Source organism: Phyllostomus hastatus, unplaced genomic scaffold (assembly GCF_019186645.2).
Source record: "Phyllostomus hastatus isolate PE091 unplaced genomic scaffold, TTU_PhHast_1.1 phas_contig_198, whole genome shotgun sequence".
In the NCBI taxonomy this organism is placed as follows: Eukaryota; Metazoa; Chordata; class Mammalia; order Chiroptera; family Phyllostomidae; genus Phyllostomus; species Phyllostomus hastatus.
The window spans coordinates 1,699,001-1,724,655 of record NW_025333715.1 but is presented as its reverse complement, the minus strand read 5'-3'; the positions used below and the strand labels follow the sequence as shown (position 1 = coordinate 1,724,655).

Below are 25,655 nucleotides of genomic sequence, written 5' to 3'. Positions count from 1 at the left end.
TTGCCGCGGGGTAGGGAGGGGGCGGGGCCCCTCTCTCGCTGCCCGCCCCACTGTTTCTGTCCCCGATCATCTTCCTGGCGAGTGCACACACCAGTTCACGGCGCCCTGGGTGGCAGGCTGGATTTAAACAAGAGTAGACTCATTTTTAGAATGGTGTTAGATTTACACAAAAATTGCAAACGCAATGCTAAGTCGCCACATCGACAGGCTGTTACTGAGTGAGGCCCATGCTTCGTTTGGGGTTCCGTGCCTTCCCCCCACGTCACTTTCCGGCCCCAGGACCCCTCCAGCCGGCCGCGGGCTCCTCTGGCCCGACTCTGTGGAAGGTCCGGGTGGCCCGGGGAGGGGTCAGGTACACACTGCGGCCCCCCCATGGAGTTTGCTTGGACGATTGGAATTTGTGGGAATTTGAGTGTTTTTCTCGGGGTCACAGCGGCGTTGTGGGTTTGGGGAGTCGACAGAGGGGAAGTCCCCTCTCATCACATCCCTCCGGGGGCGGTGCTGCCAGCCCACCTGACCACGGTGATGTCGCCCTGTATCTCCTGGCAGAGGGTGTCAGGTCCCCCCCGCCTCCCCCCACCCCGGGGCCGTCCCTGCCCCCGCCGCCCTCTTTGGAGGGAGGCCACCATGCCTCCTGGCCCAAGGGAAGGGGGCGGGAGCCGCATCCCCCCTCCCGAGGGGGGTGGGGGGTCTGTCAGGGTAGCCTGGAAATCTCATGCCGGAGGCGTCTCCCCCCCCCCCCCCCCACCAGTTAATCCAGTCACTGACGGAGGTCTGGGCGCACTCATGCCCCTCAGGGCTGTGAGACAGCCCCTCCCCCCCCAGTACTCTGTGGTCCCCAGCTGTGGTCGTCGGAGGGTCCCCCGGTCGCCACGCCCCGTCTTGGTGGGGTCAGGGGAGTGCGTCCCCACTATCCGGCCCATGGGGGCTCCGGCCCACCCCCCCACTGTGTGTTTCCCCCCAGCCCCGAGCCAGCCAGGTCTCCCAGGGGCCCGCTCCCTCCGCGGAGGGTGCGTTCAGAGGCCCAGATCTGGGTGCTGGGCGCCGTGGGTGCTGCTGGGCCTCGCTGCCTCGGAGCCGGAACGGGTCCCCTGCGCGTCTGTGCCCGTCGTGCGGACCCTCGGCGCCTGCCCTCGGGGAGGGTGAGTCCACTCGACGGCACGCGGTCACCGTCTGATCCTCGCCCCTCGGATCCTCGGACCCTGCTTTGCCGATGGACACCGGTTTTCGGCGGGAACCGGCTCCCCGTTTGCCGTCCCCTGCCCTAACGGTTCAGTTCCGGCGCAGCCGCGGTGGGCTCGGACTCGGTGTCCTGGCCGCAGGAAGTGGTTTTGTGGGCCGGAGTGCGGGTGCACGGCAGTTCCTCCTGCGCTTCCAGGAGCGCGGATGGGGGGGTGGGGGGTGCGGGCGGCAGGGCCCCCTGCAGAGGCCGGGCGCCACCGCCCCCCTGAGAAGGTCCGCGACCTGCAGGGAGAGGCAGGGAGAGGCAGGGAGGACGGCCGGGTCCCCCGTCCAGCCTGGGTAGCCCTGCCCGCAGGCGCGGGCGCACCCCTGACCCCCTGAAATCTGGAGGTGGTGTTGACTCGGAGCACACACCCCGGAGGTCCAGCCTCGGCAGCCATGCCCCTGGGTGCGCATCCTGAGAGCCCTTTTCCCTCTGCTGCGGGCCTGGGGCCCCCCACGTGGCCCCCACTGCCCCCAGTCGTGGTATGGGGGGTGTGTGTGAGGAGTTGCTGGGGGCCCCGAGGAGGGTGGGGGCTGTGCCGGGCCCCACTGGGCTCCTCCTGCTGTCTGGGCTGGGTGTGTGTGCCCAGAGGCCCTGAGTGACGGGCACGGGCGGCTGTGGGTGCCACCGGCCGGGAGACATCGCCCTTCCCTGGGTGTCGTGCTCTGGGGTGACCAGGATGGTTTCTGGGGTCACAGTGGCCCTGGGCGGCTGCCTGGTGGTCGCTGTTGGGGCGGCATCTGTGTGGAGGGGGGGTGCCCGCTGCCCGCTGGCCCGAGCCCGGCCCAGCCGCAGCCTGGAGGGCCGTCTGGGGGCAGGCACAGGCAGGGGTGTGTCGGCCGGCCCTCCGCCGGCTGGGCAGTTCGGCCTTTCGAGCTGTGAGCGACCTGGGAAGTTAAAAAGACATGCAAACCATCAAACCACAGAGCCTAGAACCTACCTCTTGGGAGGACAGCCTGTGACTGACTGCCCACAGGACCGCCCCAGGGTGCACGGCCCGAGGGTTGTCCCCGTGTCCCCCGCATGGGGCGGCGGGGTGGGGTCGGAGAGCCCAGCCGTCCCCAGGGGCCCTGCCTGCCTGCCTGGGGTGTTCCTTCAGCGCCTTCCTGGGCATGTCCTGGGGCCTGGTGGGCTCCTGCCCAGGGGCCAGTTTCTGTCCCCTCCAGAGAGGAGAGTCGGAGGCAGACAGGGGGACCGGACAGGAGGCCACTTGGAAGGCCTGTGGCCTGTCAGGGGGGTGGTGGTCAGCAGCGGCAGCCCCAGGGCCCTCCCCGGCCTGGCGCACCGGGCCAGCGCGTGGCTGGCACGCTGGGCCCGCCAGCATGAGGAAGGAAAGCGGTGCCGTGTTTGACAGCCGTTGCCTAAGAATGCGGGGAGGGGGTGGCTCCCATCCAAGGTCGACCTTGGGAGAGTTAAGGTGCGGTGTGAGGTGGGTGTGGGGTGGAGGGGGTGGGTGGCGGTTAGGGACCCCAAGGTGCCGGGCCCAGAGGCGGAATTTCAAGAAGCGAGGAGGGCTCGTGGTCACCGCGGCCCCTCCCGCCCAGCCCGCTGGCTGTAGATGGGGCTTGGCCGCGGCCGGCACGTTGCTGGGGAGGAAGTGGAATGAGCCAGCTGCGGCGAGCCAGGCACGGGTGGGGGCAGGCGGTGCCGTGGGCAGGGTGGGGGCGCACGGGGGCAGGGCCGCCCCGGGTCCGGATGTCACACCCTGCCGGGGGTGCGGGGGCTGTGCCAAGGTGTCAGTGTCTGTCTGGAGGCGCAGGGGCGTGGCCTGGGGGGTCGGTGGGCAGGCGGGGGCTTTCACCGGGCTGCCCGGGGCCCCCGCTCTAAGCTGACCACCTAGAATTGCGTCTCTGGGAGTGGACAGGCCCTGGAAGAACAGCCCACAGCCCCCCTGTAAGCTTTGACAACGCCCACCTGACCCTTCGTGGTCACGCGGCCACCTCCTGCGTTCGGAGACCTGGCCATGGGGGTGAGTGAGCCCCGGGTGTGAGGGGCCCCATCGGCGTGGCCCGAGGGTGCGCGGCGCGGTGGGGCCTGGGCTGACCGGGGGGCGTGGGGGGCTGTCCAGGGAGACCGCATCTGGACAAGTGCTGGGTGCCAGGGGTGTGGGCGGTGGCTGCCGCCTCCTCCCCACAAGGGGCCACCTTGTCCCGGCTGTGCAGAGGAGTTCGTGGAGGGCCGGAGAGTGGCCCCCGTCCCTGGCCCCACCTGCCCACTGCTTTTGGGCTTAGGTGTTCAGAAGATGGACGTGGCCCTGCTGCCCACTCGCGGGCCTCTGGGGACCTCTGACCGCTCTCTCCTGGCTCACGCTCTGGGGGGACCACAGCCCTCCCGGCACCTGCAGAGACCGCCCTGCGCTGGCTCATTCTGCAACCCCGGTCCGCGGGTTCCTCGTCCCCAGGTTCCTCGCTGGGCCCGTGGCTGCTTCCCCTTCCCCGCCTGCCCGCCTGCCCGCCCGGGGAGAGGGAGGCCGCCTCACCTCGCATCCTGTCGCCCGGGCTCAGCCACACGGAGTTGGCCGCTGCCTCAGAGCACGGCTGCGGTTGGTACCCGGGCCTCCCCGAGTCAGGCCAGGCCGGAGCTGCTGCCAGCGTCCCCGGTCACATCCCCCCGGGGAGGCCTGCGTCCCCTCCCCTGCACTCTGGCCAGCCGTGGCCGGGCGGGGCGGGAAGAGTCCGATGGGACGATGGGACTCCAACCATCCTGGACCTGCAGGGCGGCCAGGCAGGGGGCGTGTCTCTGACCCTCGTCCCCGCGCTGGGCCCGGGGCCTCGGTCGAGGCTCTTGGAGGCGAGTGACGGGTGCCTGCCCCGCCCCCCGCCACCCCCCCCCAGGCTGCCCGGCACGCGAGGCCAACGCCCGTCGCCTCATTTAAAGTCGGGCGAGTGCGTCCTCCGCGATCCACTGCGTGGCTGTGTGTCTGGAACTCGTTAAGTGACTTGTTCACGCTGAGTCATGGGGAGAGTCCCGTGCGGCCTCGCCGGCTCGGCGGCTCGTGCCGGGGACGGGGACAGGCTGGGCTCGGTCTCTCCCCTGGAGGTTCCCGCGGTCCCGATCTGGTCAGGGAGGTGCCGCGCCTGCCTCCCCCTGCACCTGCAGGAGACCCCCGGGTCCCGGTGGGGGAGCCGGTGGCTGCGTCCTCCATGGGGACCGGCGGCTGCTGGCACACACTGCGTGCCCCACAGACGTCTCGGCCGCCCCGAACCCCGAGCTTCCAGGCCGTGGCGGTGGCCGCGGGGGACGCCGGCTCCCTGCCGGCTGCCGGTGGTGCCGCACGCGGAGGCCGGCCCCGCTGCGTCGGCAGTGAGGTCTTGGCAGCAAGAAGGGCCTGTGTGACCTATTTGTGAAGTATTTCGGAATCACTTACATGGGTGCCGTCCTAAATTCTGTGTAATTAGAAGATATAAACCCTGTTCTGTGATTATTTCTGCTCACCGACATAACCTGAATTAGAGCTCTCTCCGTGTGGGTGTTTCGGAAGGGAGCCGCTCTGACAAAAACACGACAAGCGACGGGCGCGGACTCTCCCGGCAGCCGGCGCCGGCGCGGGGCCTGTGTGCCGCGGGGCCGCGCCGACCCTGCGACGGGCAGGCCCTGTCCCCCGCCGGCCGGCGGCAGAGGCGTGAGCCCACCTCAGACGTGGTTAAGCTCCTGGGCTCCGACTGGAGGCCGGTGAGCAGCACCCGCCCAGCGCCCCCCACCCTCCAAGCGGGGGCGCAGCCCGCACCTGGCCGGCAGGTGAGCCTGGTGCTCCAGGCGAGGGGGTGCGCATGGACGCCCCCAGGTGAGGAAGGCGGGGTCTGCCTGCTCAGTGGTGTCCCCTCTGGCGCTCCTTAGCCGCGCCGGTGGGCAGGCGGGGGTGTGGGTGGGGCGCCAGCGTTGCCGTGAGCGGCCGAGTTTGCACAGCAGCTCCCGTGGGTTGGGGGGGACTCGAAAGGCGTGACTCCTTCCGCCCGTGTTGGGGTCGTGGCCGCCGTCGCGGGCCCCGCGGGGCCCAGCCCGTTTGCATCCTTGCTCTCAGCAGAGCGGCCCCTCCCACTCCCGCCTCCAGCTGCCGGTGGGGCCGGCATCCCGGCTCCTTGTCCCTTGGTCCGTGCCCCCCAGCCCTCTCTCCCTCGGGGGACTCCACGCCACGGTGTGACCGCGGCTTCGCCCCTCCGCTCGGACGCGTCCTGCCTCCCACCCCTGATGGGCGAGAGAGGGACAGGTGTGGGCGGCAGAGGCCGACGGGAGCATTCTGGGCCAGGGCAGGTGCAGGGGGCACACAGGTGCGCTCCGTCCGGGGTGGGCGGGGCGCCCGGCCGAGCCCAGCAGCGGCCAGAGGAGCCGGGAGGAGGCCCCGCCCCCTCAGAGGCCGTGGGTGGGGAGGGAACCCGGGTGGGGGAGCCCCGGGGAGGGCGGGTGTTCCCGCCGGTTTCAGGCGTAGAAGTGCCCCCGCGGCCGCCGCCGAGGTCTGTGCTGGAGACGCAGCTGGTTGGGGCCAGCCTGGTCCTGGACGAGGAGTGTCTCCCAGGGACTGCAGGGGAAGCCCGGGCCCCCCTGAAATCTGGGGGGGAGGTGAGGGGCCAAGCGGGGGGTCTTGGAGGCTGGGGGGGCTGCTGTGCGGCAAAGCATCGAGAGAAGGAAGTCCAGCGCCCCCCACGTGGGGCCCGCAGACCAGGCCTGGGTAACCGCGCCCCTTGGCCAGGAGACGGGGGCGGGGGCGGTTTCGAGGGCCCCCGGGGAGCAAAGAGACAGCAGGTGCCCAGGGTGGTGCTGGGTGGCCAGCCAGAGACGGGGTGCCACAGGACCGTGGCGGACCTGCCTCAGGTTTCCAGAACCTTCCAGGAGAAGATCGCCTGGAGGGAGTGTCCTGGGCTTGTGACTCTACCCTCAGCGAGGAATTTCCCGGCCCGGAGACCCCCCTCCTGTGGCCCTGGTGGCCGGCTGTGCTCCCGGGAGGGAGGTGGCGCCCGATGCCCGGGGTCCGGTGGAGGCGCTGGGGCCCCCGCCAGGCAAACGGGCTGTCGGTGGCTGCGCCCTCGGGCAGGGTGGGTCCGGGCACCACTCCTCCCACCCCAGCACGCCCGGCCCCGCACCCAGCCCCGCCGTCCCGTGTCCTGTGCTGTCACCAGGGGAGCAGCTGCTCTGGCCGATGGTCTCCCACATCACCAAGGGTCTCACCTTGTCAGGGGGGCAAGGTGTGAGTTCACAGGGAAGCCCTGAGCCCTGGATGCGTGAGGTCGGGTGCTGCCCCGCCCCTCAGGGTGCCCGGCCCGCCAGGTCTCCGGCACTGTCCCTGGGCCCCGCCGGCTTTGGCCGGGGAGCCGAGGGGCAGCTGTCAGCGGGGAGCGGGAGCTGGCGGCAAGGACAAGCTGGTGAGAGGGGACGCCGTGCTGCCCGCCGTCCTGGCTGAGAGGGCTGGCCGGCCCCAAGTGGACACCGCTGGGACCGCTGAGCGTTGGCCCAGCACCCAAGGGACCCGGGGCCGGGTGGGGGAGACCTGCAGGTGCCTCCCTGCCGTGAACGGATGCCCGGGCTCTGGCGCTTACCCGGTTAAACCTCGCGGATGAGGCCAGAACCAGGGGCTCCGCAGGGGGCAGTGTGCTCGCGTGGCCGAGGTCGGGCAGCCTTTCCCGCAGGGTCACGGGCCCTAGCACCTGCGTGGCCACTGACGGGCGCGCCTGGGGCCTCCTGGGGGCTGGGGGTGCCGCATGCTCGGCAGGGGCTTCGGGTGGCCTTCCTCCTCAGTGGGAGCAGTCACAGAGTTCTGTTTCCTTTGGAACTGGGAGGGGAGCCCCCCAGGGCCACAGGCTGGCCGTCTGGGGGCCTTTTCCACTTCCCCAGTCCTCGGGCTGGGCGCCGCGGCTGCGGCCGGCTCTGCTGCCCTCTCCAGGCCGGGGCGGAGGCCGCCGTGCTGTTCGCCAACCTGTCCGTCTGGTTAAGCCGGGTCCCACGCCTGCTTTCGGAGTCCTGCCCTCCCCCAGGGAGCCGCTGCCAGACCTCAGGCGGGCGGCTGGGTCGGGCGCCAGCTGCCACGGCCTCACAGGACGAGGCGCTGGGGCCGGAGCTGGGCTGGAGCTGGGGCCACCCCGCGGCCGGGACAGGGGTGCACGCCGGAGGCAGCGTCCAGAGCCAGGCTTTCCTCCGCTTCGCGTGGGGATCCTGGCCGAGGGCCACGCACCGCAAGGCCACGTTGGCGAGTTCCTCCCGTCCCGTGCTGGGTGCTCCTCCGGGGACGGGGAGCTGAGGCCCCGGGCGTGCCGGGAGGCCATGCCGCGGCGTCGGGATCTCAGACCTGGAGACGCCCCGCTGAGCGATGCCCCTCTCCCGTGGCAGGTGACTCCGGGCTCGTGAACGGGGCCTGTCTGTTCGCAGGGTGCTCTGGGGGCAGGCTTGCCTGCGGTGTGGGCTCCCACCCGTGGCCTGGCCGCACGCCCGGCCCGTCGTGTGCAGCGGGGCGCGGCGTGTTCCGGGTACATCGGGCTCTCGGGCCACCAGGGCTGGGCAGCGGGGGCCTTTTTCGGCCGAACTTTGATGGACACTCGAGTGAGACGTCAGGTCCAGGACGCGGCAGCTGGGGTCCGACGATGCGGAGGACGGAGGGTGTGGGGCACCCGGTGCCCCCCACGCCCCAGCAGTGGCCCCCCGCTTCTTGTCAGCGCAGGGGGCGCCGAGTCGGTCTGATTGGCTGCTGTGGGAGCCGATGCTGATTCTGGCCGCTCGGGGGTCCGGCTGGGGGCAGGACTCTGGAGGGCCGGCCTCGGCTGTGGTGGGGGAGCCGCTCCCCCAAGGGCAGGAGGAACTGATTCTGGAACCAGGAGCTGCTGCTCCTAGTGGGGCCCTCGGCCTGAGCGGGCCGGGGGAGGGGGAGGTGGGACGGCGCCTGTGTCTGTGGTACTAGCCGTTCGGGCCACAGCGGGGGGAGGGGCGAGTGGGGCCCAGACATGGTGCAGGGAGGGAGTGCCTGCTGGGGCCCCCCCCCACCAGGGGCCCTGCCTCAGTGGGCAGCCCGGTGGGAGTCCCGGGGCCTGCGGTGCCCACGGCCCAGTGCTTCCCGGCCCCCGGCGTCCGGCGGCATGGAGGTCCCGTGGGACTGACGCAGCGGGCCTGGGAACCAAGCCGACCTCGGCGTGGGGTCAAGTGGGGACGTGGTGAGGCGGCGAGGATGCACACAGGAAGTCGGTTCTGGGGGCCGGGGGCCGGAGGGCCCCGTGCAGCTGCCCCCCCCCCCCGGGGAGGTGGGGGCTGCGGGCGCTGGCAGCTGCAGCGTGGTCTCCCAGCTTGTGTTTTGGGATGTGGACACTTCCAAGGGTTAATGTCACCGGGCGCCGCGAGCCGCACTTCCCACGTCTGCCCTGTTCCCGGTGGGAGACAGAGACACAACCCCTCCTGGCCGGCCCCAGGAGCCTCAGCGCCGCCCCCTTCCGGCCGCCGCCGCACACACACGGTGCTGTCCCTAATTACCTGTGCAGGGAGGCGGCCCCTGCGGGGGCGACCCCCTGTGGGGGCCCAGGTGCGCGTGGCTCCCTCCCCGCCGCCCCGCCGGAGCCGGGGTGCGTGGGGTCCACGCCGCCCCGCAGCGGCGCGCACTCCTTACAGACGCCGCGCAGAGGGCCCTGCGGTGGGGGGGGGGGGGGGTCCGCACTCGCACCGTCGGCCCTCCCAGAGCTGCCGTTCTGAAACCGGGTTGTTCCACCCCCATGTCTTCAGGCCGGCGGTGCCTGTGGCCTCCTGAGAGGGCCGCCGGCTTGTCCCTGTGCCCTCGTGTCCCCAGGCGGGCTGTCTCCCTGAGGGGCAGCACCCGTCGGCTCCAGGCTCCCGCGGGCCGGGCCATTCTCTGCGCCTCCCCCGTGAGGTGGGGCAGCCCTCACTGGACGCAGCCTCACGCACACAGGAGGCGAGGCGGGGGCACGAGCCGTGCGGGTGCGTGCGTGCGTCGGAGCCCGAGTGCGGGCGGGAGTGCTCATGGGTGGAGAGATTCCCGGTGCGCCGGCTGCCAGGGAGGGCTTCCTGGAGGAGGAGACGTCTGCGACCCGTGAAAGGTCTGTCAGATCCGAAGGCAGGGAGGGGTGCCTGTAAACAGACTGGGTGGCGGAGCCGCGGTTTGCTTGGCAGAGGCCGTGGGGCTGTCGGTGGGGAGGAAGCGTGTGCTCCCGGACTCCTCCTCTGGCCTGAGCGAGGGGGGGGCGGGGAGGGGCGCAGGAGGAGGGAGGGTGCATGGGGGGCGGGGGTGCGGGCGTGCAGGTTTGGTGGGGTGCACGTGTGAGGCCCGCAGGTGAGGGCGCGGCGGTGCCAGGGCTGCTGGCCCGGCCCCTCCCTCCAGGTTGGCCGCACCCTCTCCAGCCCCGTAACTGTGGGGACCCTGGGGCGGCCCCCCACCCACCCGCCCCGTCCGTCTACCCGAGCCAGGGCGTGCCAGGGTGGGCTGCGCCCATGGGCAGGAGGGCTCCCGGGCCGTCCCCACCTGCCGGGTGAACGGGCCAGTGAGGCGAAGGGGCGTGGGGGGAGGGGTGGCCCCACCACTGTGACCAGGGCCGCGCTCCCCCACCTGGCGCCTCAGGCTGTGTCTGTGCGGGGAGGGGGGGCTCCCAGCTGGGGCTGCGGAGGCCTGGGGTGTGTGGGGGTGCTGGGGCGTGGGCTCAATGCCCCGGCCCGCCCCTGCACTGCTCCCCAGGGTCACTGGCAGGGGGGACCTCGGTTCTCAGGCTCTGGGGTCTGGGAGCCCCGTTGGAGTCCCGCGTGAGGGGTCCCCGAGAGCCTGGGTGTGGGGTGCGCACTGGTCTTCCGTGCCAGAAGTTAAATTCATTAGCAAGCCTCAGACTGCCGTCTAGTAACCCATCACACGCGTGCACACGCAGCGTGTTTTCGAACGTCACTTGTTACATCTCCCGCCCACCCCCACGGAGAGGAGCATTCCGTGAGGCCGGCCCTGGCTGCGCGCGGCCGTGGGCGGGTGTGATTGCGGGCCTCGGGGCCCTCGGCGCCTGCAGCCCTCGGGGGCGCCCCGGAGCCAGCGTGGAGGGTGGAGGAGCGGAGGGCGGCCGGGGCCTGGACGTAGTTTTGATGTTGCGGGTCCCCCAGAAGGGTCTGGCGGGGGGCCCAAAGGTTCCTGGTTCCATGTCGGGAGAGATTTCCCTGCCGTGGAGGGTGGGGGTTGTTTTCAGAGTAATTTTTAAAAATCTGAACCCTTTTATTTTAAAATTTAATTTTGAAACTTAGTTTGCTGTGGAGTAGTCGTCAGCGTATTCAGGGTCCAGGATGCAGAAGGGTTGAAGCGTGTGGTGGTCCCCCAGCACCCCGCCTCCAGTGGTAGCTGGTGGCAGCCCACTCCTTGTGCGCGAGCTCCCCGCCGCCAGCCTGCACCCCGAGCTGGGCGTGGTCTCCTCTGCGCCCGCCCGCCTGTCTGTGCGTCTCTGCCTGTTGGCTCCTTCTGGCTGGGTCTGGGGAAAGGACCGTGTCCAGCCACGCCCTTTCCTGGAGCTCGTGGGACCCTGGGCAGAGGGCTCCTCGGGACGGCCAGCCCGCTGGATGGCCGCCACCTTCTGGGGGGGCTTCCCCGGCCTGTCGCTGTCTGTCACCCTTTTCGGAGTTCAGGGCCGCGGCTCCCCCGCACCCCAGCAGGTGCCCGTCGAACACCGGCGGATGGCAGCAGTGGTCGCTCCTGACCGTGCGGGGCCCGGATGTCAGGCTTTCTCGCCCCGGGTTACCCCGGGCTGGCGGGCGAGTCCTGAGGACAGTGCTGAGTGTGGGAGTGCTCCCCCACGGCCCGTCCCCTCTGCCTGCGGAGCCGCCCTGTGGTCAGCCCAGCCAGGGGACCCGTGCGGGACTCCGCTGTCCCCACCCTGGGGGCTGCCCGGGACCGGGGCAGGGAGCACGGGGAGGCAGAGGCTGAAACCGAGGGCCCGGCCCCTCTGCCGCCAGGCCCTGTGCTGGGCTCTTCCCACCCCCGCCCAGCTGACCGAGGCACTGGCCGGCCCGCGGGAGTGCCCGGGGCTGGGCCTGCGCCCGGCCCCAGCTGCGCCGCGTTAGGAAAGGCGGGCGCAGGAAGGACAGGTGTTCCGGGGGCTCGAAGACTCCTCTCACCTGGGGGCTGCTTAGGGCGCCGAGTTCTCTAAAGTGGGCCTGGCTCGCCATTCCCGCCCCGCCTGACGGCATGCTGGGTGGGGAACACGGGGGACACCTGAGGGGGGTGGGGAACACGGGGGACGGCACCTGAGGGGCGTGGGGAGGTGTTGGATCGCCTCTGTGGGGGGGGTGCAGTCCCGGAGGGCAGGTGGCTGCTCCTGGGGGAGGCGGGCTAGGCCCCTGCGTTCGTGGGGTCTTTTCACTGCACTGTTGGTCCGTCTCGGGGAAGCACGGGTCCCGCCCTGAGACGGAGGGGAGCCGGGGCTGTGGGTGCGGGCGGGTGGGGGAGGTTGGGGAGAGTGGGGGGGGGGGACACTTCTCAGAGCCCGTCTCCTTGCAGCCGGCCCCTCTGCCTCAGGGGGGTCCCAGGCGCCGTGGGAGAACCCCTGGCACACGCCCAGGTGGACAGAGACGTGAGGTGTCCTCACCGTGTTCCCTCTGACCCCGGGCCCCTCGGCCGCACCCTTCCTCGAAGTAACTGATGGGGGCGAGGCAGGCCCGCTCAGGCGCGGGGGTGCTCCGGCCCCGGGCCCACCTGGGCCCACCTGGCCCCTGCGAGCGGGCGGTCAGTCGAGAGCCTCGTTCCGCTGCGTGTTTATCGCCGTGAGACAGGGGCCGGACCGAGCTGGCCTCGGCCTCTGGTTTTGTAAGTAGTGCTCTTTTGGCCCCTGGCCACGCCGGTTTCCGGTTTCACGGCTGCAGCCCAGCTGGAAAGTGGCGACAGAGACCTCGGCTGCCAGGCCCCTCGCAGGGCTGGCTCTTGGAGCCCCGCGGAACCGCGCGCCCTGGGTCTTCCTCGGCCGCAGCCCTCCAGGCCCCAGTGCGTTAGAGAACGGCCTGGCCTCTGACAGCAGCCGGCGGCCCCCTCTCTGCCTCAGGTGCTGGGGCCCAGCCGCAGCAGGCCCTCCGAGGAGGGGCGCCGGGACCAGAGGGCCGGGGCTGCCCGGGGCCTGCGGCTGAGAGCGAGGCAGAGAGGAGAAAGTGACGGGCTCCTGGGTGCAGTTCCTGTTCCCAGCCTGTTTGCTCCCGTGACAGCGAGTCGTCCGCCTGCTGCGACACCGTAGGGGTTCCCGCTGGCTTTGTTCCACTCAAGCAAACAACCGTGGGGCCGCTCCGCCGGGCTCCCCACGCGGCGTCCTCAGCAGAGGGGCCCCGAGCCGCCACGCGGAGGGATGGACGCGTTACTAGAGGCCTGTGCCCGGGAGGGGGGTGGCCGGGCTGCCTGGGGTTGAGGCACGCAGAGGCTCAGGAGTCCAGTGAGACCGGTGTGTGTCCCGCCTCCCCAGACTCAGTTTCCCTGTCTGTTGGTCGGTTTCAGGGCGGCTGAGCTCTCAGTGGCCGTGACCCGGACGAGTGACACCTGGGGTGGGGAGAGGAGGGGTTGCCCGAGATCTGGGGCCCCGTGTCAGCTTTGGGGCACCAGGAGGCCCGGGGGAGGGGGCAGTGAACGCAGCGTCTGCACGAGGTGCGCCCCTGAGCTTGGTGGGACCAAGAGTCCCTGAGGACGCGTCCCCGAGGGAGGAACCCCAGGCCTCCCGCTGGAGGAGTGCCCAGCTGGCCGTGGCCTTGGAAGGAATTGCCCCCAGGGGTCATGTGCTCCGGCAGGGCTCGCGGGCAGGTCCATGCACTGTGCCGGGGGGAGCTGTCCCGTCGCTGGCTCTAGGGCACTCCGGGCTGAGGCCCCTGTGCGCACCCTCCCTCCCTTCCCTCACGGCGGAACCCACGACGGGTCTGTGCCCGCCCGGCATCGGCAGCCACTGCTGGAGCGGCCCTGGAGGGCTGCGCCCCCCTTGCCCACCTCAGGGGCCTGTGTCCTGACAGGGTGGTCGCAGGCTCCACACAAGGGGCCCGCCCCGTCAAAAGTTCCAGACAACGTGCCGATGGGATGCTGGGATCTGCGGGGGCACCTGGAGGAGAGGCGCTGGGTCGGGACCGGGGGTGCCGGGCCCCACGGCGGGGCTGGCTGGAACCCGGGGTGGGAAGCCCCCAGGGTGGGGGTCTCATCCAGACGTCCCAGGGTCTGGCTTCTTGCCGGGTGGAGAAGGGGCTCTGGGGGCCCTGTGGCCACCTGGGCCGGCCTGGCCTGCCTGCAGGCGGGTGGCCGGCCAGGAAGGGGTCACGCGATCGAGGGCTCCCCCGAGGGCGGTGGCCGGAGCAGCGGGTGGACGTGGGCACTGGGGCTCTGGGCTGAGCGTGGCGAGTCGGGCTGCCGGTGAGACCTGCGGCAGGGCCAGCAGGGCGAGCTGCGTGAGCTCTGAGCCCGGCGGGCGTGGGGGCGGGGCCGGCAGCACCCGGGCTGACTCCAGGAGTGTTGGGTGCTGCTGGCGGGGGCCAGGCTGACGGTGGCGGCCCCCAGACAAGCCTTGAGTTGGGGACACCCCAGGGTCATCGGGTGTAAGCCAACATCTGGAGCCCGGGCGTGACGCAGGGGCAGGGACTGCCAGTCTCAGCTGCCCAGACGGGTCCCAGGAGGCCCCCAGCATCCGTGTGTGCTGGGGTCCTGGGCAGCGGCTGGCAGGGGGCGCTGTGGGTGCTGCTTCGGACTGGTTCTTGGCCGACACCCCCCCCCGGCCTGCCCTCCCCGCCCCGCCCCCTGCAGAGCCTCGGGGTCCACGGGGTTGGGGGCCGTCTTCCCTGAGGACGGAGGCCTGGCAGATGGCGGGCAGCTGGGACCAGCTGCTGGGGCTGGGGCAGGGAGGCGCTCAGTCCTCACGCATGTGACCCCCAGGGACGGGGTGCTTCCTGTGGTCAGCGGGCGAGCCCCGGACCCTGGGGGTGCGGCTGGGCTTGTGGGGCCGCAGCTGGGGGCCCAGCGGGAGCAGCGTGTGCCACTCCTCCGGAGACCACGGCTCCAGAGACCACGGCTGGAGTGCCGCAGGCCCCGAGGCTGGGAACCACTTTTTTTTTAAAACCCTGGGCTGGAAAGGGAAATGGAGTCCTTTGTGGTTTCCCAGCGCCCTGTTCCCCAGACACTGCGGCCTCTGTGCGTCCAGCCGCTCGGCGGGGCTCCAGAGCGGAGCCCTTTGTGCCTCCGGCCAGCTCTGCTGGACGCAGGCCTGCGCGCAGAGGGCCCGGAGCCTGGCGGGCACTGCCCCGTGCACGGCACTGGGTGTCCGCCCCGGGGCGGACGGTCTCAGGTTCCCCGAGGAACGCCGTGCCCTCTGAGCGGGGGTCTGGCGGAGCCTCAGCTGAGGAGGGTTCCCGAGCGCCCCCGCCTCCGCCTGGAGGGAGGTATGGGCTGGTGGCCCTCCGGCGGCTGTGTGGGCCCGGGGCAGCGGGTCCCCTTGAGGGGTGGGCGTGTGGGGAGCTGCCCTCGGGGGCCTGTGGGGGTGCGCGAGGGCTGGTTCCTGGGGCAGCCTCTGAGGAGGGGGGCTTCCTCCCATGGGCCTGGGGAGGGGGGCTAGTTGCGGGGGACACAGAGCAGCAGCAACCAGAAGGCAGGTGCAGGTAAGGTTCATTGAGGTGGCCCTCCCGGACGCTGGCCCCGAGGGAAAAACCTCTCTCGGGGTCACGGCGGGTGTCTGGGAGCCGGCCTTCCTGGGCCTCTGTGTGGACGACTGTCCACGACCGTCCCCCTCTGTCCTTCATCTTCACCTGGAGGTTGGGGTGTGCTGTGTTGAGCGGAGTCCCCAGAATCGTGTGCCGCCGGAACCCGTGGGCGAGCCCTGCCTTGGAGACGGGGACTTGAGTGTACTTTAGATGCGTCATCCTGGGGGTGGGGTGCCCCTCAGCCCAGTGCGGGCCTGGCGTGGGGGCCGCCCGGTAGCCTGGCCCCGCGCTGTGGGTGGCATGGGTGCTGTGGAGTCTGGTCCTTATGGGGCGGCAGCCTGCGCTGGGGGGTCGGGGGGAGCTGGGCGGCGGGGAGGAGCCGGCCCCTGGGAGCCTCTCGCCCCGGCAGGCTGCCTGTTCGGCGGCCCCCATGTGGGCTGCTGTGGGCAGCGGGCAGGAGGGGCTGGCATGTCCTGGTGCCTGGAAGGAAGCGCCCCATCGGGTAGCCCAGCGCACAGGGGCCCGGGGCTGGCCCTGAGGCGGGGCGCGTGTTGAGTTCTGATGGTGGCAGGCCCGGACACTGGGTGCTTTGTCCCCTCTCCCTGTGCGGCCGCCTCATCGGCTTGCAGGAGCTGGACTGGGGAGGAAGGCGGCCCCGGCCTCGGGGAGTGCGCCCTGCGGGGGAGGAGCCCTGCCCGGGAGGGACAAGCCTGGGCGCTGTCCTCCGGCCGAGGGTGGCCAGGGCCCAGCCCCGGGGTCTGCCTGACGCCGGCTGACAGGGAATCAAAGTGGAAGGAAGCAGGTTGTCCGTGGCCTCGGTCCCCCTCCCCCGAGTATTTCGGCGTCTTCTGAAGAACAGTGGGAAGGCGGTGCAGGACTTGTGGGGGGAGAAGCGTAACGAACCACCCATGAGCCTACAGCCCCCACTCAGGGTCCTGTGTCCCCGTCGGACGCCCCAGGGCCTGTTTGCTGTCACGGTGACTGTGGGGCAGCAGCACTGGTGACTGCCGTCGTCCCTCACCGGGACGGGAGTCCAGCGCCCGGCCCTGCCCCGGACAGCGGGGAGGGGGTCATTCCCAGCGCTGCCGTCCTCTCTCTGAGGGAGCCAGACCGGGCCCCCCCGCCCCCCGTCGGGTTGCTCCCAGGGCGCGTCTGCACAGGGAGTGCTGGCGGGGGCAGGGTAGGGGGGCATCTGTGTGCACGGCCCGCCCCCTCCGCTCGGGGAGTTCCCACTCTGTGTCCGGGGCTCCCCGGCTTTCACCCCCTCGGTCTGCTCCGTGACGGAGGCTGTAGCCCTGCTCGCGCCCGCTCGCCGCCCCGGCCCTGGCGCCGCTGCCCGGCTCTCCGCGGACGCCTACGGTCGTCCCCTTGACCCTAGTCGGGCCTCTTCAACTTCGTGATCCTTTCCTCGGTCTCCTGAGGAGACGGTCCCCCCACCTCGAGGGACTCGATAAACACTAAGTTCTCTTCTCTTGTTTTTTTAAAGTTTACTTAACCTTTGAGTCCATCTGGAGTTTACTGCTTCTTTACACACACATTTTTCCAGATGGCTGGCCACAGGCCCCCATCCCTGGGCACAGGGACGCCACCACCACACTGCCCCCACCACCCCCCCCACTGCCCCCCCCACTGCTCCCCACCCCCCACCTCCCCCCCCACTGCCTCCCACTGCCCCCCACCACTTCCCACCACCCCCCACCACCCCCCACCTCCCCCACCACGGTCCTGCATGGCACTGTGCACTGCTTGCCCTCCTGAGTCCCAGGGGACCCTGGGTTTCCTGTGGCTTTGGCACCAGGGCCTCGTCGGGCCACCCTGGAGCATCTCGAGGGAGTGCCGAGACACACCTGTCCCCGGGGCACCTGCCCGCAGCCCCCGCCCTGACACCCGCACGCCTCCCCCATCCCTGCAGACCGGAGCCGGTGCCGGTGCGGTCTGCTCTGTGTGGGGGCCTTGCCCGGAGCAGGGGCGCCAAGGGGAGCCCGGCCCCTGGAGGGCGGGGCAGCCCCCCCCCCACACACCCCCGCCAGGCTGATCAACGGCCCTGGGGGAGCCCCGAGCGCCGACCGTCGGAAACAGGAAGCGCTTCTCCCCGCCACCCCGGTTCTTCGTGAAACACCCGAGTGGGGCGGCGGGGGTGGGGGGGGGGCGCGCTTTGCGGACGCCATCCTGCTCCCCCACTTCCTGCCGGCCCCGCGTGGAAAGAAGCGTCGTTTATTGGGCCCCGGGCCCAGCGGCATCAGCCCGCAAGCGTGTCCTCGGGGACTCTCGGGCGCGTCGGCCCCGCTGGGTCATCCCCATGTTGGACGGGGGGGGGGCTGGGGCTCGCAGAGCCGGCCAGCAGCAGGGCAGGCTTCCAGCCTGGGTGTGTCCAGACCCCCCCTCCTTCTGCGGGGCCTCCTGGAGAAGTCGGGGTTGGGTGTGGGCGAGGTCCGGCCGGCAGCCGCAGGCGAGGCGCCGTGGGACCGGCACTGGGGTCAGGGCTGCGGGGCCCCTGCTTTGGGCTCCAGTGAGGCTGGCCGGACCTGCAGAGGAAGGGCCACTCACCCCCCTTCCCTGGGGTTTTGGGGGCTTGCCTGGGCTTTCCCGGCCAGGTTGGGGCAGAGGAGGGGGGACTGGGCACGCCAGTGGGAGCAGCCTGGGCGAGGGGCCGGGTGGAGCAGGGGCCCGAGTCTGTCCCGGGCAGCTCACGTAGCCACAGCCCCGGCCACATTCTCGCCGCTGGTCAGGAGGACCTGCGAGGAGCGTCGGCCCCTCTCCGTCTGTGGCCGCCACGTCCCTCCCCCGCCCTGTCCCAGGGTCCCCGCTGCTGCCGGGACCCCAGGCCGGCCCGTCCTTCCGGCGGGAGGGCCCTGCGGACACACCAGGCCCCTTCTGCCCCGTGGGGCCGCACTGGGCCGGCCGCTGTGGGCAGCCGTGGGGGGAAGTGGGGGGAGTGGGGGGCGGGAGCCCCGGAGCCGGCTCCCTCCCCCCACCCCGAGGGCAGGGCTGGAGCCGTGTGTGTGTGTGTGTGTGTGTGTGTGTGTGTGTATGTGGAGGGCGGGGCCCACGTAACCGAGACCCGCTGACCCTGCCCCCCGTTCTCCCGCAGGGAGCCTGACCGTCATGTCAAGGTGAAGCAGCGGGGCTCAGTCCTGAACATGCTAAGGAGGCTGGACAGAATCAGGTTCAGAGGTCACAAGAGAGACGACTTCCTCGACCTGGCGGAGTCCCCCAACGCCTCGGACACCGAGTGTGGGGATGACGCCCCCCTGAAGGCGCCCCGGGCCTCGCCCCGGGACAGCGAGGAGCTGAGGGACCCTGTGAGTGTGCCGCGCCGGCCTCCGGGGACTGGAACGGCCCCGGTCCCCGCCGCTGCTTGGCCTCGGACCCCGGGGCCCTCGGGGTGGGGTCCCCCAGCCCCAGGGGCCGGGCTGGGTGTGCACCGGGCAGACGTGTCCTGCCCGGCTGGTCGGAGACAAGCTGGGCTTGTTTGCCGGCCCTGCCCCCTGCCCCTGGTGGGCCTGGCCCTGGACCCTGGGTGAGCAGCCCCTCCCGCACCGAGGGCCGGTCCAGCAGCTGGGTCTCCTTCCCCGTTGGTTTCCTGGGCGGTTGGCAAACTTCTCACGCGGAAGCAGTGCTGACCCCAGCCTGACCCCTGGGAGCACGTGGCATGGGGGAGGGGGAGGGAGATGGACAGGGTGCCGTCCCGTCCGGAGGCTGCTGGCCGTGGCCTCCGACAGCTGCCCTTGGTGCGTGCCCCTGACCTTCGGCAGCAGGCGGGCTCTTGTCGGCCCTTGTGGAGACGGTGGTCCCCACAGGCCTGTCGGTGGGGCCCCCTTCACTGGGACAGCGCATGTCTGTGGCGCCTTGGGGAGGCCCTGCGGCCCCCACTCGACCAGGCACCGGAGGGCCCAGCCTTCCGAGGCTGGCATTTCGTCCTGGGGGGCGTGGCCCCTGGGTTCCTCCCCAATGGGCACGACCACCAAGTCCCCCCGCTGCCAGTGAGGAAGCCCGGAGCCACCTTGGGCCGCTTGTGGGTGGCCTTCCGGCGTGGACACCAAATCTGATGGCGGGTGGTTTCCCCTCCAAGCGCCTGAGCCAGGCTCTCCTCGCCGATGTGCCCGGTGGGCACCCGCCTTCCCCGGCTCCTTGTACTACCCAGGCCCTGCTGGCGACCGGCCTGTGCGCCCCCTCCTGGCAGGACGAATAATCGACCGGCACTGCCTCCTGGGAGCCGGCCCTCTCCGGGGCCCCCCAGGCCTGGGCCCTGCCCGCTGCGTCCTGGGCAGGTGCAGTGGTGTTGCGGAGCGGCGTGGGCTCGGCTGGCGAGGGGAGCGGGGTCCGCTCTGTGTGGCCAACGCCGGCCTGGGGCGCTGGGGCCGTGGCCCTCGGCTGCGCTCAGGGCCGAGGGTGGGTCTCTCAGGAGCGAGGGTCCCCACATGTGGTGCCTAGCTCTGTGAGTGTGTGTGTGTGCACGTGTGCATGTACGTGCACGCGTGTGTCAAAGATCCTGCACAGAGGCTGCAGTCGGGCTGACCTGGCTCCCAGCTCAGTCTGTCCATCCGTCCCTCTGTCCATCCAGGGCCAGTGGAGACCCAAGGCCCGGCCCCCATGGGCGTGTGTGACTGAGTGCGGGGTGGGGTGGCAGCCCGGAGCGTCTGCAGGCCTGGGGTCGCGCCCTCCCAGGCCCCGGAGCCGAGGGCCGGTGATGCAGCCCGGCAGCCTGTGCGTCCTGGGGCTCCGGGGGTCCCGGTGCTGTCCTGGGAGCTCGGGGCAGACCAGGGCGGGTGCACTGGGGCTGTGTGAGCCGGGCCCCTCGCTCTCCCCCCGATCCTCCTCGGGGCTCTTTCTCCAGGGTGGGGGTGGCCGGGCCCAGGACCCCCACGGTGGGGTGCACCCTCGCTCCAGTCAGCGCCCGTCCCCTGAGGGACGCTCCGTGCCGCCAGCGTCTGCCCGTCCCGTGAGCCACGTGGCCTTGCGGCCCGCGTCACCCCCGTGGGCCCCGGGAACCTCCGCGTTGTCTGAGCTCCCCTTCCACCGGCCAGCGCAGCCGCGGTGCACGGATGGGGCTTTTAATCAAGGCTGGCCACACACTGGCCTTGTCCGTGGGGTCGTGGCAGGCGGGGGCTCTGGGCCCAGCCCATCCAGACGCGGGGTCCTCGGGCCCCTTCGGGGTGCAGAGTGGACGCGGGATGCCAGCTGCCTGTGCTTCCTTCCCTTCCAGGCCGGCCCGGGGACCCTCATCATGGCTGCGGGAGTCCAGGACTTCAACCGGACAGAGTTCGATCGGCTGAACGAGATCAAAGGTCACCTGGAAATCGCCTTACTGGAAAAACACTTCTTACGTGAGTGCTCTCGGGCGGGGGGGGGGGGGGGCAGGGCGGACACGGGGCTCAGAGGTTCAGCCGGTCGGTCACAACAGCGGCCCTGGGCTCCTGGGGAGCACAGACGTGGCCCCTCCTCAGCCGCCCCGCCAGGCCCGGAGTGCTGGTTTGCTGGGCGGTGATGTCCTCGCCCTCGGGGGCGGCGGGGAAGGTCACAGGGCAGGAGGGAAACAGGATTGTTTCGGCGGACCTGGGGCGTCGTGTCTCCAGCCGTCAGCTCGGACTCTCCGAGCGCTATGGACACGTACACCTGGGCTTACTGTGCTCCCTCTGGTCATGCGTTCAGCTGGGAGGGACAGTGCGAGTACGTCTGCGTTCGCGTGTCGGCCGCCTGGGTCGGTGTCCGGGCTGTTTGCGCTGCGAGACCACGCGCTCCTGCTGCGGTTTGGGGGTGCTGACAGCAGAGGTCCCTTGGCAGGTGGCCTGTGGGTCCCTCGCAGAGAGGGTCTCATCCTGGGTGTTGTCTCTGACCCCTCACTGCCCCTCTCTCACCCTCTGCTCGAGGGGTGAGGAAGCCGAGGACGGGAGGGCGAAGGAAATGCAGTGACCCAGGGGTGGGGTGGCGCCCTGACCCAGGCAGGCGAGCCCAGCGCCCATGCACGGGCAGCTGTCCCCCTGCCGACCTGAGGCTGTGGGCGGTGTGCTGGGGACCATGGTGGCGGGGAGGAGCAGCCCGGCCTCACGCCGGTCACACCCGAGCTGCACAGACAGTGCCGGGCCCCTCTGGGTCTCCCTCCAGCGCCCGCGAGCTCCCTGTCCCCATGGAGTCATCTCCCTCCTTCTGTCCTGTGTGTCCCTGGGGCTTTGGGCGCCCAGTGTCATCTGAGCAGCAGCCACGAGGGCCCTCGCTTGCAGGTGGAGGTAGGGAGCTGGGGGGTGCCTGGCCTCCTGCTCCCGGGAAGGGGGCCCTGTGGCCGTCACTGTGTTTCTGCACATGGCCCGCCCCCAGGTGCTGCCGTCCCGTGCTGCCGTCCCCTCCTGCCTGCAGACCCCCTTTGCTGGTCTGCGCTCCCCTCAGTGGGCGTGTGGGCATGTGCGTGTGCATGCAGGTGTGTGTGGGTGTGCGGGTGTCCCCCCCGGAAGCCTCGGTCTCCCCACGCACCCGAGGTTGTTACTGAGCTGGCTGGGGGAGTGGTCCAGCTGGGTCTGCCTGGGGCAGCAGGCGGTGACGCGCCTGCCTGTGAGGCCCTCTGACTGGTGCCTGTGACCTTGACTGGAGCCGAGCTCTGCAAGTTGACACATGAGCGCGCTGGGTAGGCCGTCCTGCTGGCTGATTGGTGGCTGCTGGGCCGGGGCCGCGGGGGCCACCGGTGGAGGCTGCTCTGGAGGCCGGACTGCGGAGCCGGACCCACCCGGCTCTGAGCGTGGCAAGGATCCCCTGCGTCAGCAGATGGAGCCTCGTGAACTTGGCTTTTGTGGTCAAGTGGCCGGAAATCGGCCATGTCACGGGTCCCGATGAGCCCGCAGAACTAAGCGCTCTCCGTGAAAGGAGGGATCTCTGAGGGCCTCCAACAAGGATGCCCCCACCGGGCAGGGGTTGGCGGGGGCGGGGGGGGGGAGCGTCTTTCGGGAGGGCAGGACAGCAGGACCCACGGGACCGCCGGTCTGGGGCTGACCAGATGCGGAGGAGAGGAGGCCCCAGCTGCGGGGGCGGCGACGCTGGCGTCCTGGGACCCGCCCTCTGCGTCTGTGCTGGGCGCTGCTGGGTCGGAGGAGTGTGTCCCGTTCCCGGGGCCCTCGAGTCGTCAGAGCGGGGCCTTCGGGGCAGACAGCCTCGGGGTGGCGCGGAGGGGCTTTCTTTTTGGGGGAGGGGGGATTTTGGAGACACACACAGCGAGTAGTGTGGTCCCCGCCTGTGCCCCCCAGCCCCGCCCCCGCGCTCCCAAAGCCCCGCCCCCGCGCTCCCAAAGCCCCGCCCCCGCGCTCCCAAAGCCCCGCCCCCCGCGCTCCCACAGCTCCGGGAGTCCCTCCCCCCACCCCGGGAGTCCCTGCCCGCACCCGGTCGTTCCATCTGTGAATATTGTAGCAGCAGCTCATCATTTTGCAAAAACAAAAGCCACGCGCCTAATGTCACAACTGAAAAAACCGAGTTTTTCTCTAACGCCGTCACACATCCCGGCTCAGGCTCCAGTTTCCCCGATTGCTTCGTTCGTCGCCCTTTTCCAACGGGCTCCGCGCGTGGGACGGGCGGTGAGTGTCTTCAGTCCCCTTGCTGCTGCTGCTGCTGCTGCTGCTGCTGCTCTCCTGGCTCTTTGTGGAGGGGCCGGGCCCTCCGTGGCGGGGTCTCGTGGCGGGCTCTCCGCTCCGGACACCGCTCAGGGCGTCCCGGGACTCGGCAGGGGACCTAACGTGTCCGTCCCTCGGGCAGACGGGCGAGGGGGTGTGACCCCGGCCCTGACCTCCGCCCTCAGGGCTTCGCCCCAGCGTCTCATCTCCTGGGAGGCGGCCCCACCGCTCGTCCGGCTCTGACGCTCTTCCTGCGCGTCCCAGCCCACGTGTTCCTGAGGCCCGACCGTCCCGCTGCTCCGGCGCGGGGGAGCCCGTGGAGGAAGGGCAGGGTGCACGCTCGGACGCTTCCCGTCATTTTCCAGTTTTCAATGCGATGGCATCATGTTCTGCTCAGGGTGTGTGTCCTGGTGAGACCGGGTCCGAGCACGGTCGATGTGCTTGGATCCCTGCGCTTGCTGTCTCCTCGGCGCTCAGCCAGACTCTCCCCTCCCCCACCCGTAAGTCCAGCAGCTGTGTGTGTGTGTGTGGGGGGGGGGTCCTTCTCAGGTTTGCGGCCTCCGTGGGTGACTCCTTGCTCTCTGGCGGGTGAAGACATCCCGGCTTCTCTGAGCACTTCCAGCCCACCCCGGAATTCCTGGGTTTTGCTGTGTATAATGCCCACTTTTTTTGCCCAAATTTTTTAGGGAAAAATAAGCATGCACGTCATACAGGAGGAGTACTAATTCCGCATCTATGTAAATGTTTTTAACGCTTTTGTTTGCGCTTACGGGTTTAAAGTGTAACTGTAGAAAGCAGTGATGATGTCTGTGTGCAGAGTCATGCCTGGAGTATGATGATCAGTTTTGTCTCTAAATAAGTAAATGAACTAAAACACTAAAATGAAAGATTCTTTTCGTGAAAGTTTGGGCCAGAAACACGGATGTGCATTATACACGGCAAAATACGGGAACCTCTTCTCTCTGTTCCTGTGGGTGGGAAGCGGGGTACGGGCAGACCCCCTTTTTTTCAATCCATCCCTCCCCCCGCAGACACTCGGCTGCCGAGGACAGCTGGCGATTGTGAGCAGAGCGGCAGTGAGCACAGGTGTGCACACCCTCTCTGAGTCCCCGCTCACAGACTGTGGCGGCGGTCCTCGCTGACCCCCGTCCGGCTCCTCCCCCATTTCCCTTGCCTGCAGCAGGCGCTGGTTCCCGGCGAGGGGTAGCGGCCAGCAGCTGGGCTGCGGTGACTCACACAGCAGCCTCAGGGTGACACGCAGCACTGTCCTGATTGTAGGGGGTGTGTGTGTGGGGGGGTGTTTCCTGCGCTTTGTCCTCCGGGGCATCCCCCCCCAGGCGCGTACGATTATGTCACTTAAAAGTCGCCCGGAAAAGTCTTTCCCCTCTTTTTGGCTTCGTCAGTTCAGTGCAGAGTTTGGTCCATTCGTTTTCCTCTGATAACTTACTCAACATGATTTCAGACTCTCGGGGGTGTTGCCAAGACCCCCGTGTGGTTTCCAGCCAGTCTCCCCACGCAGGTTACCCCTCTGCCGCCGGTGCCTGCGTCCCCCCTTCCAGCCACGTGTCTCCCCTTCCGTCTGAGTTTCGTTTTCTGTGCCCTTTGGTGGCCGCCCAGACTGGACGGCAGGGCGGCCTTGAGCCCTGACGCCTGTGTGTGCGTTTCCCGGGAGTGAGCGCGCCATCTCGCCCAGACCCCGCCGGCCGGCACAGCCAGCCCACGGGCACCTCACGGCCAGAGACCTCCCCGGAGACCTTGTCCTCACTTCTCCGCGTGCCCCAGCGACGGCCTCCGCGGCAGAGGGGAGTCCGGGTCACGAGCTGCACTCCTCCTGCCTCCCTGTCGCCTGCAGCAATGGGCTGGGCTGTGTCTGCGCTTCATGCCCACGGTCTGACCCCGCCACCGCCGGCCGGGGGCCGAGGCCCGGCTGCCCGCCTGTCAGTGTCACTGCGGTCAGCGCCCTCCGGCCACGCAGCCGCCCGTGGTGATTTCTCTCAGAGCAGAGCAGGCTGCTTCTCGCGCGGGAGGACATGGCCAAGCGCACAGCGGCGCGCCGGTCATTAAATATTGAAGGGAACAGATGTCCCTCCTGGGAGAAAATGACACAGGACGGAGAGGGGGGTGGAGGGCGGGCTGGCTCGTGACCGGAGCAGGACCCTGAACTCGTGAAAGCAGCGCACAGAAAAGTGAGAAGCACCATCGCCCGTTTTGTAGCCCCAAGTGCGTTTCGCTTGGCACCGCCGGCTGGCAGGGGCGCGATTACCACCGACCCCCCGAGGGAGCAGGCCCCACAGTGGAGCTGGGTCACGTGGAGCTGGGTCACGGGGGCAGGTGGGGGTGCTCACGGGCTTCGGGGCTGCGCGAGCTTCCTGGGGGCCGGGTAACACCGAGACCCCTTCGCACGTGTGGGTTCCATGTCGCCGAGCCGTGAAGGCCCGTGGAGTCCTCCCCAGATGGGCTGGAGGCTGCCCCGTGGGGCTGCATGTCCTGGGGTCCTCAGCCCTTGGGCCAGGGGCTGCCACCACCTCTGGGCCACCGACACCCACCTGCTCAGGGCCAGGGCCAGGTGGGTGCTGGTGGACGCAGCCAGGGAGGCGGCGGTGACGGTTCCCGGAGAGCCTGGCGCAGGAGAAGGGCCCTGTGCCCCTGAGCCCCCAGGGGTCCCGGGAGGTCCCCTTCCTGCCCTGCCCCACACGTGTCCACGTGGCTGCCTGTTACCCTGCGGTTGCTTCTGGGGGAAGCTGGTCGGGGGTCACAGGAGGGTCTTCTGGATGCCTGGACTTCACAGGGGTCCCCGGTTCTGGGCCGGTCTACAGGAGCCAGAGTCCGGAAGGCTGGGGAGCGGCCAGCGGCCACCGCATTTGAGGGTAGGGACGGGCTGGGTGTGGGGCTGATCGGATCCCTCCGGACCCTCCCCTTTGGGCCTGGAGATGCCCCGCTCTGGGGCGTCTGTTTATTTTTTTTATATGAAAAACTGCTCCTGTTCATCAGTTGCAGCGGGAAGATGAACCCCCTGTGCCAGGACGTGGTCGGACGGTCCCGCCCCCACACCGACATGCCCCCTGAGCGGTTTCTGCCCCTTCTCGGGGGGGCTGGTGGGTGGCCCGGACAGACAGACAGACAGACAGGGAGGGATGCGCAGAGGAGGCAGCAGATGGGGACGATGGGGCTGGGTGTCCGAGTCACCCAGTGTTCACCCAGGGAACCGAGACAGTGGCCCCTGAGGAAATTCGGCGCCCGGC

At 70.1% G+C, this 25,655-nt stretch overlaps 1 protein-coding gene across 3 annotated transcripts in view; it reads left to right on the top strand.

The window, feature by feature from the left end:
* Window positions 1–25,655, top strand: part of GRAMD4 (GRAM domain containing 4) — a 50,173-nt gene that overhangs the window by 5,739 nt on the left and 18,779 nt on the right. For 2 of the 3 annotated variants that reach the window (XM_045834951.1, XM_045834952.1), the window contains exons 2-3: window positions 17,913–18,123; window positions 20,028–20,148. In XM_045834951.1, the coding sequence (XP_045690907.1) occupies window positions 17,913–18,123; window positions 20,028–20,148 (332 nt within the window). Of the gene's footprint in view, window positions 1–3,047; window positions 3,195–17,912; window positions 18,124–20,027; window positions 20,149–25,655 lie in introns of those variants that run through there. The other variant, XM_045834953.1, reaches the window with a different exon arrangement.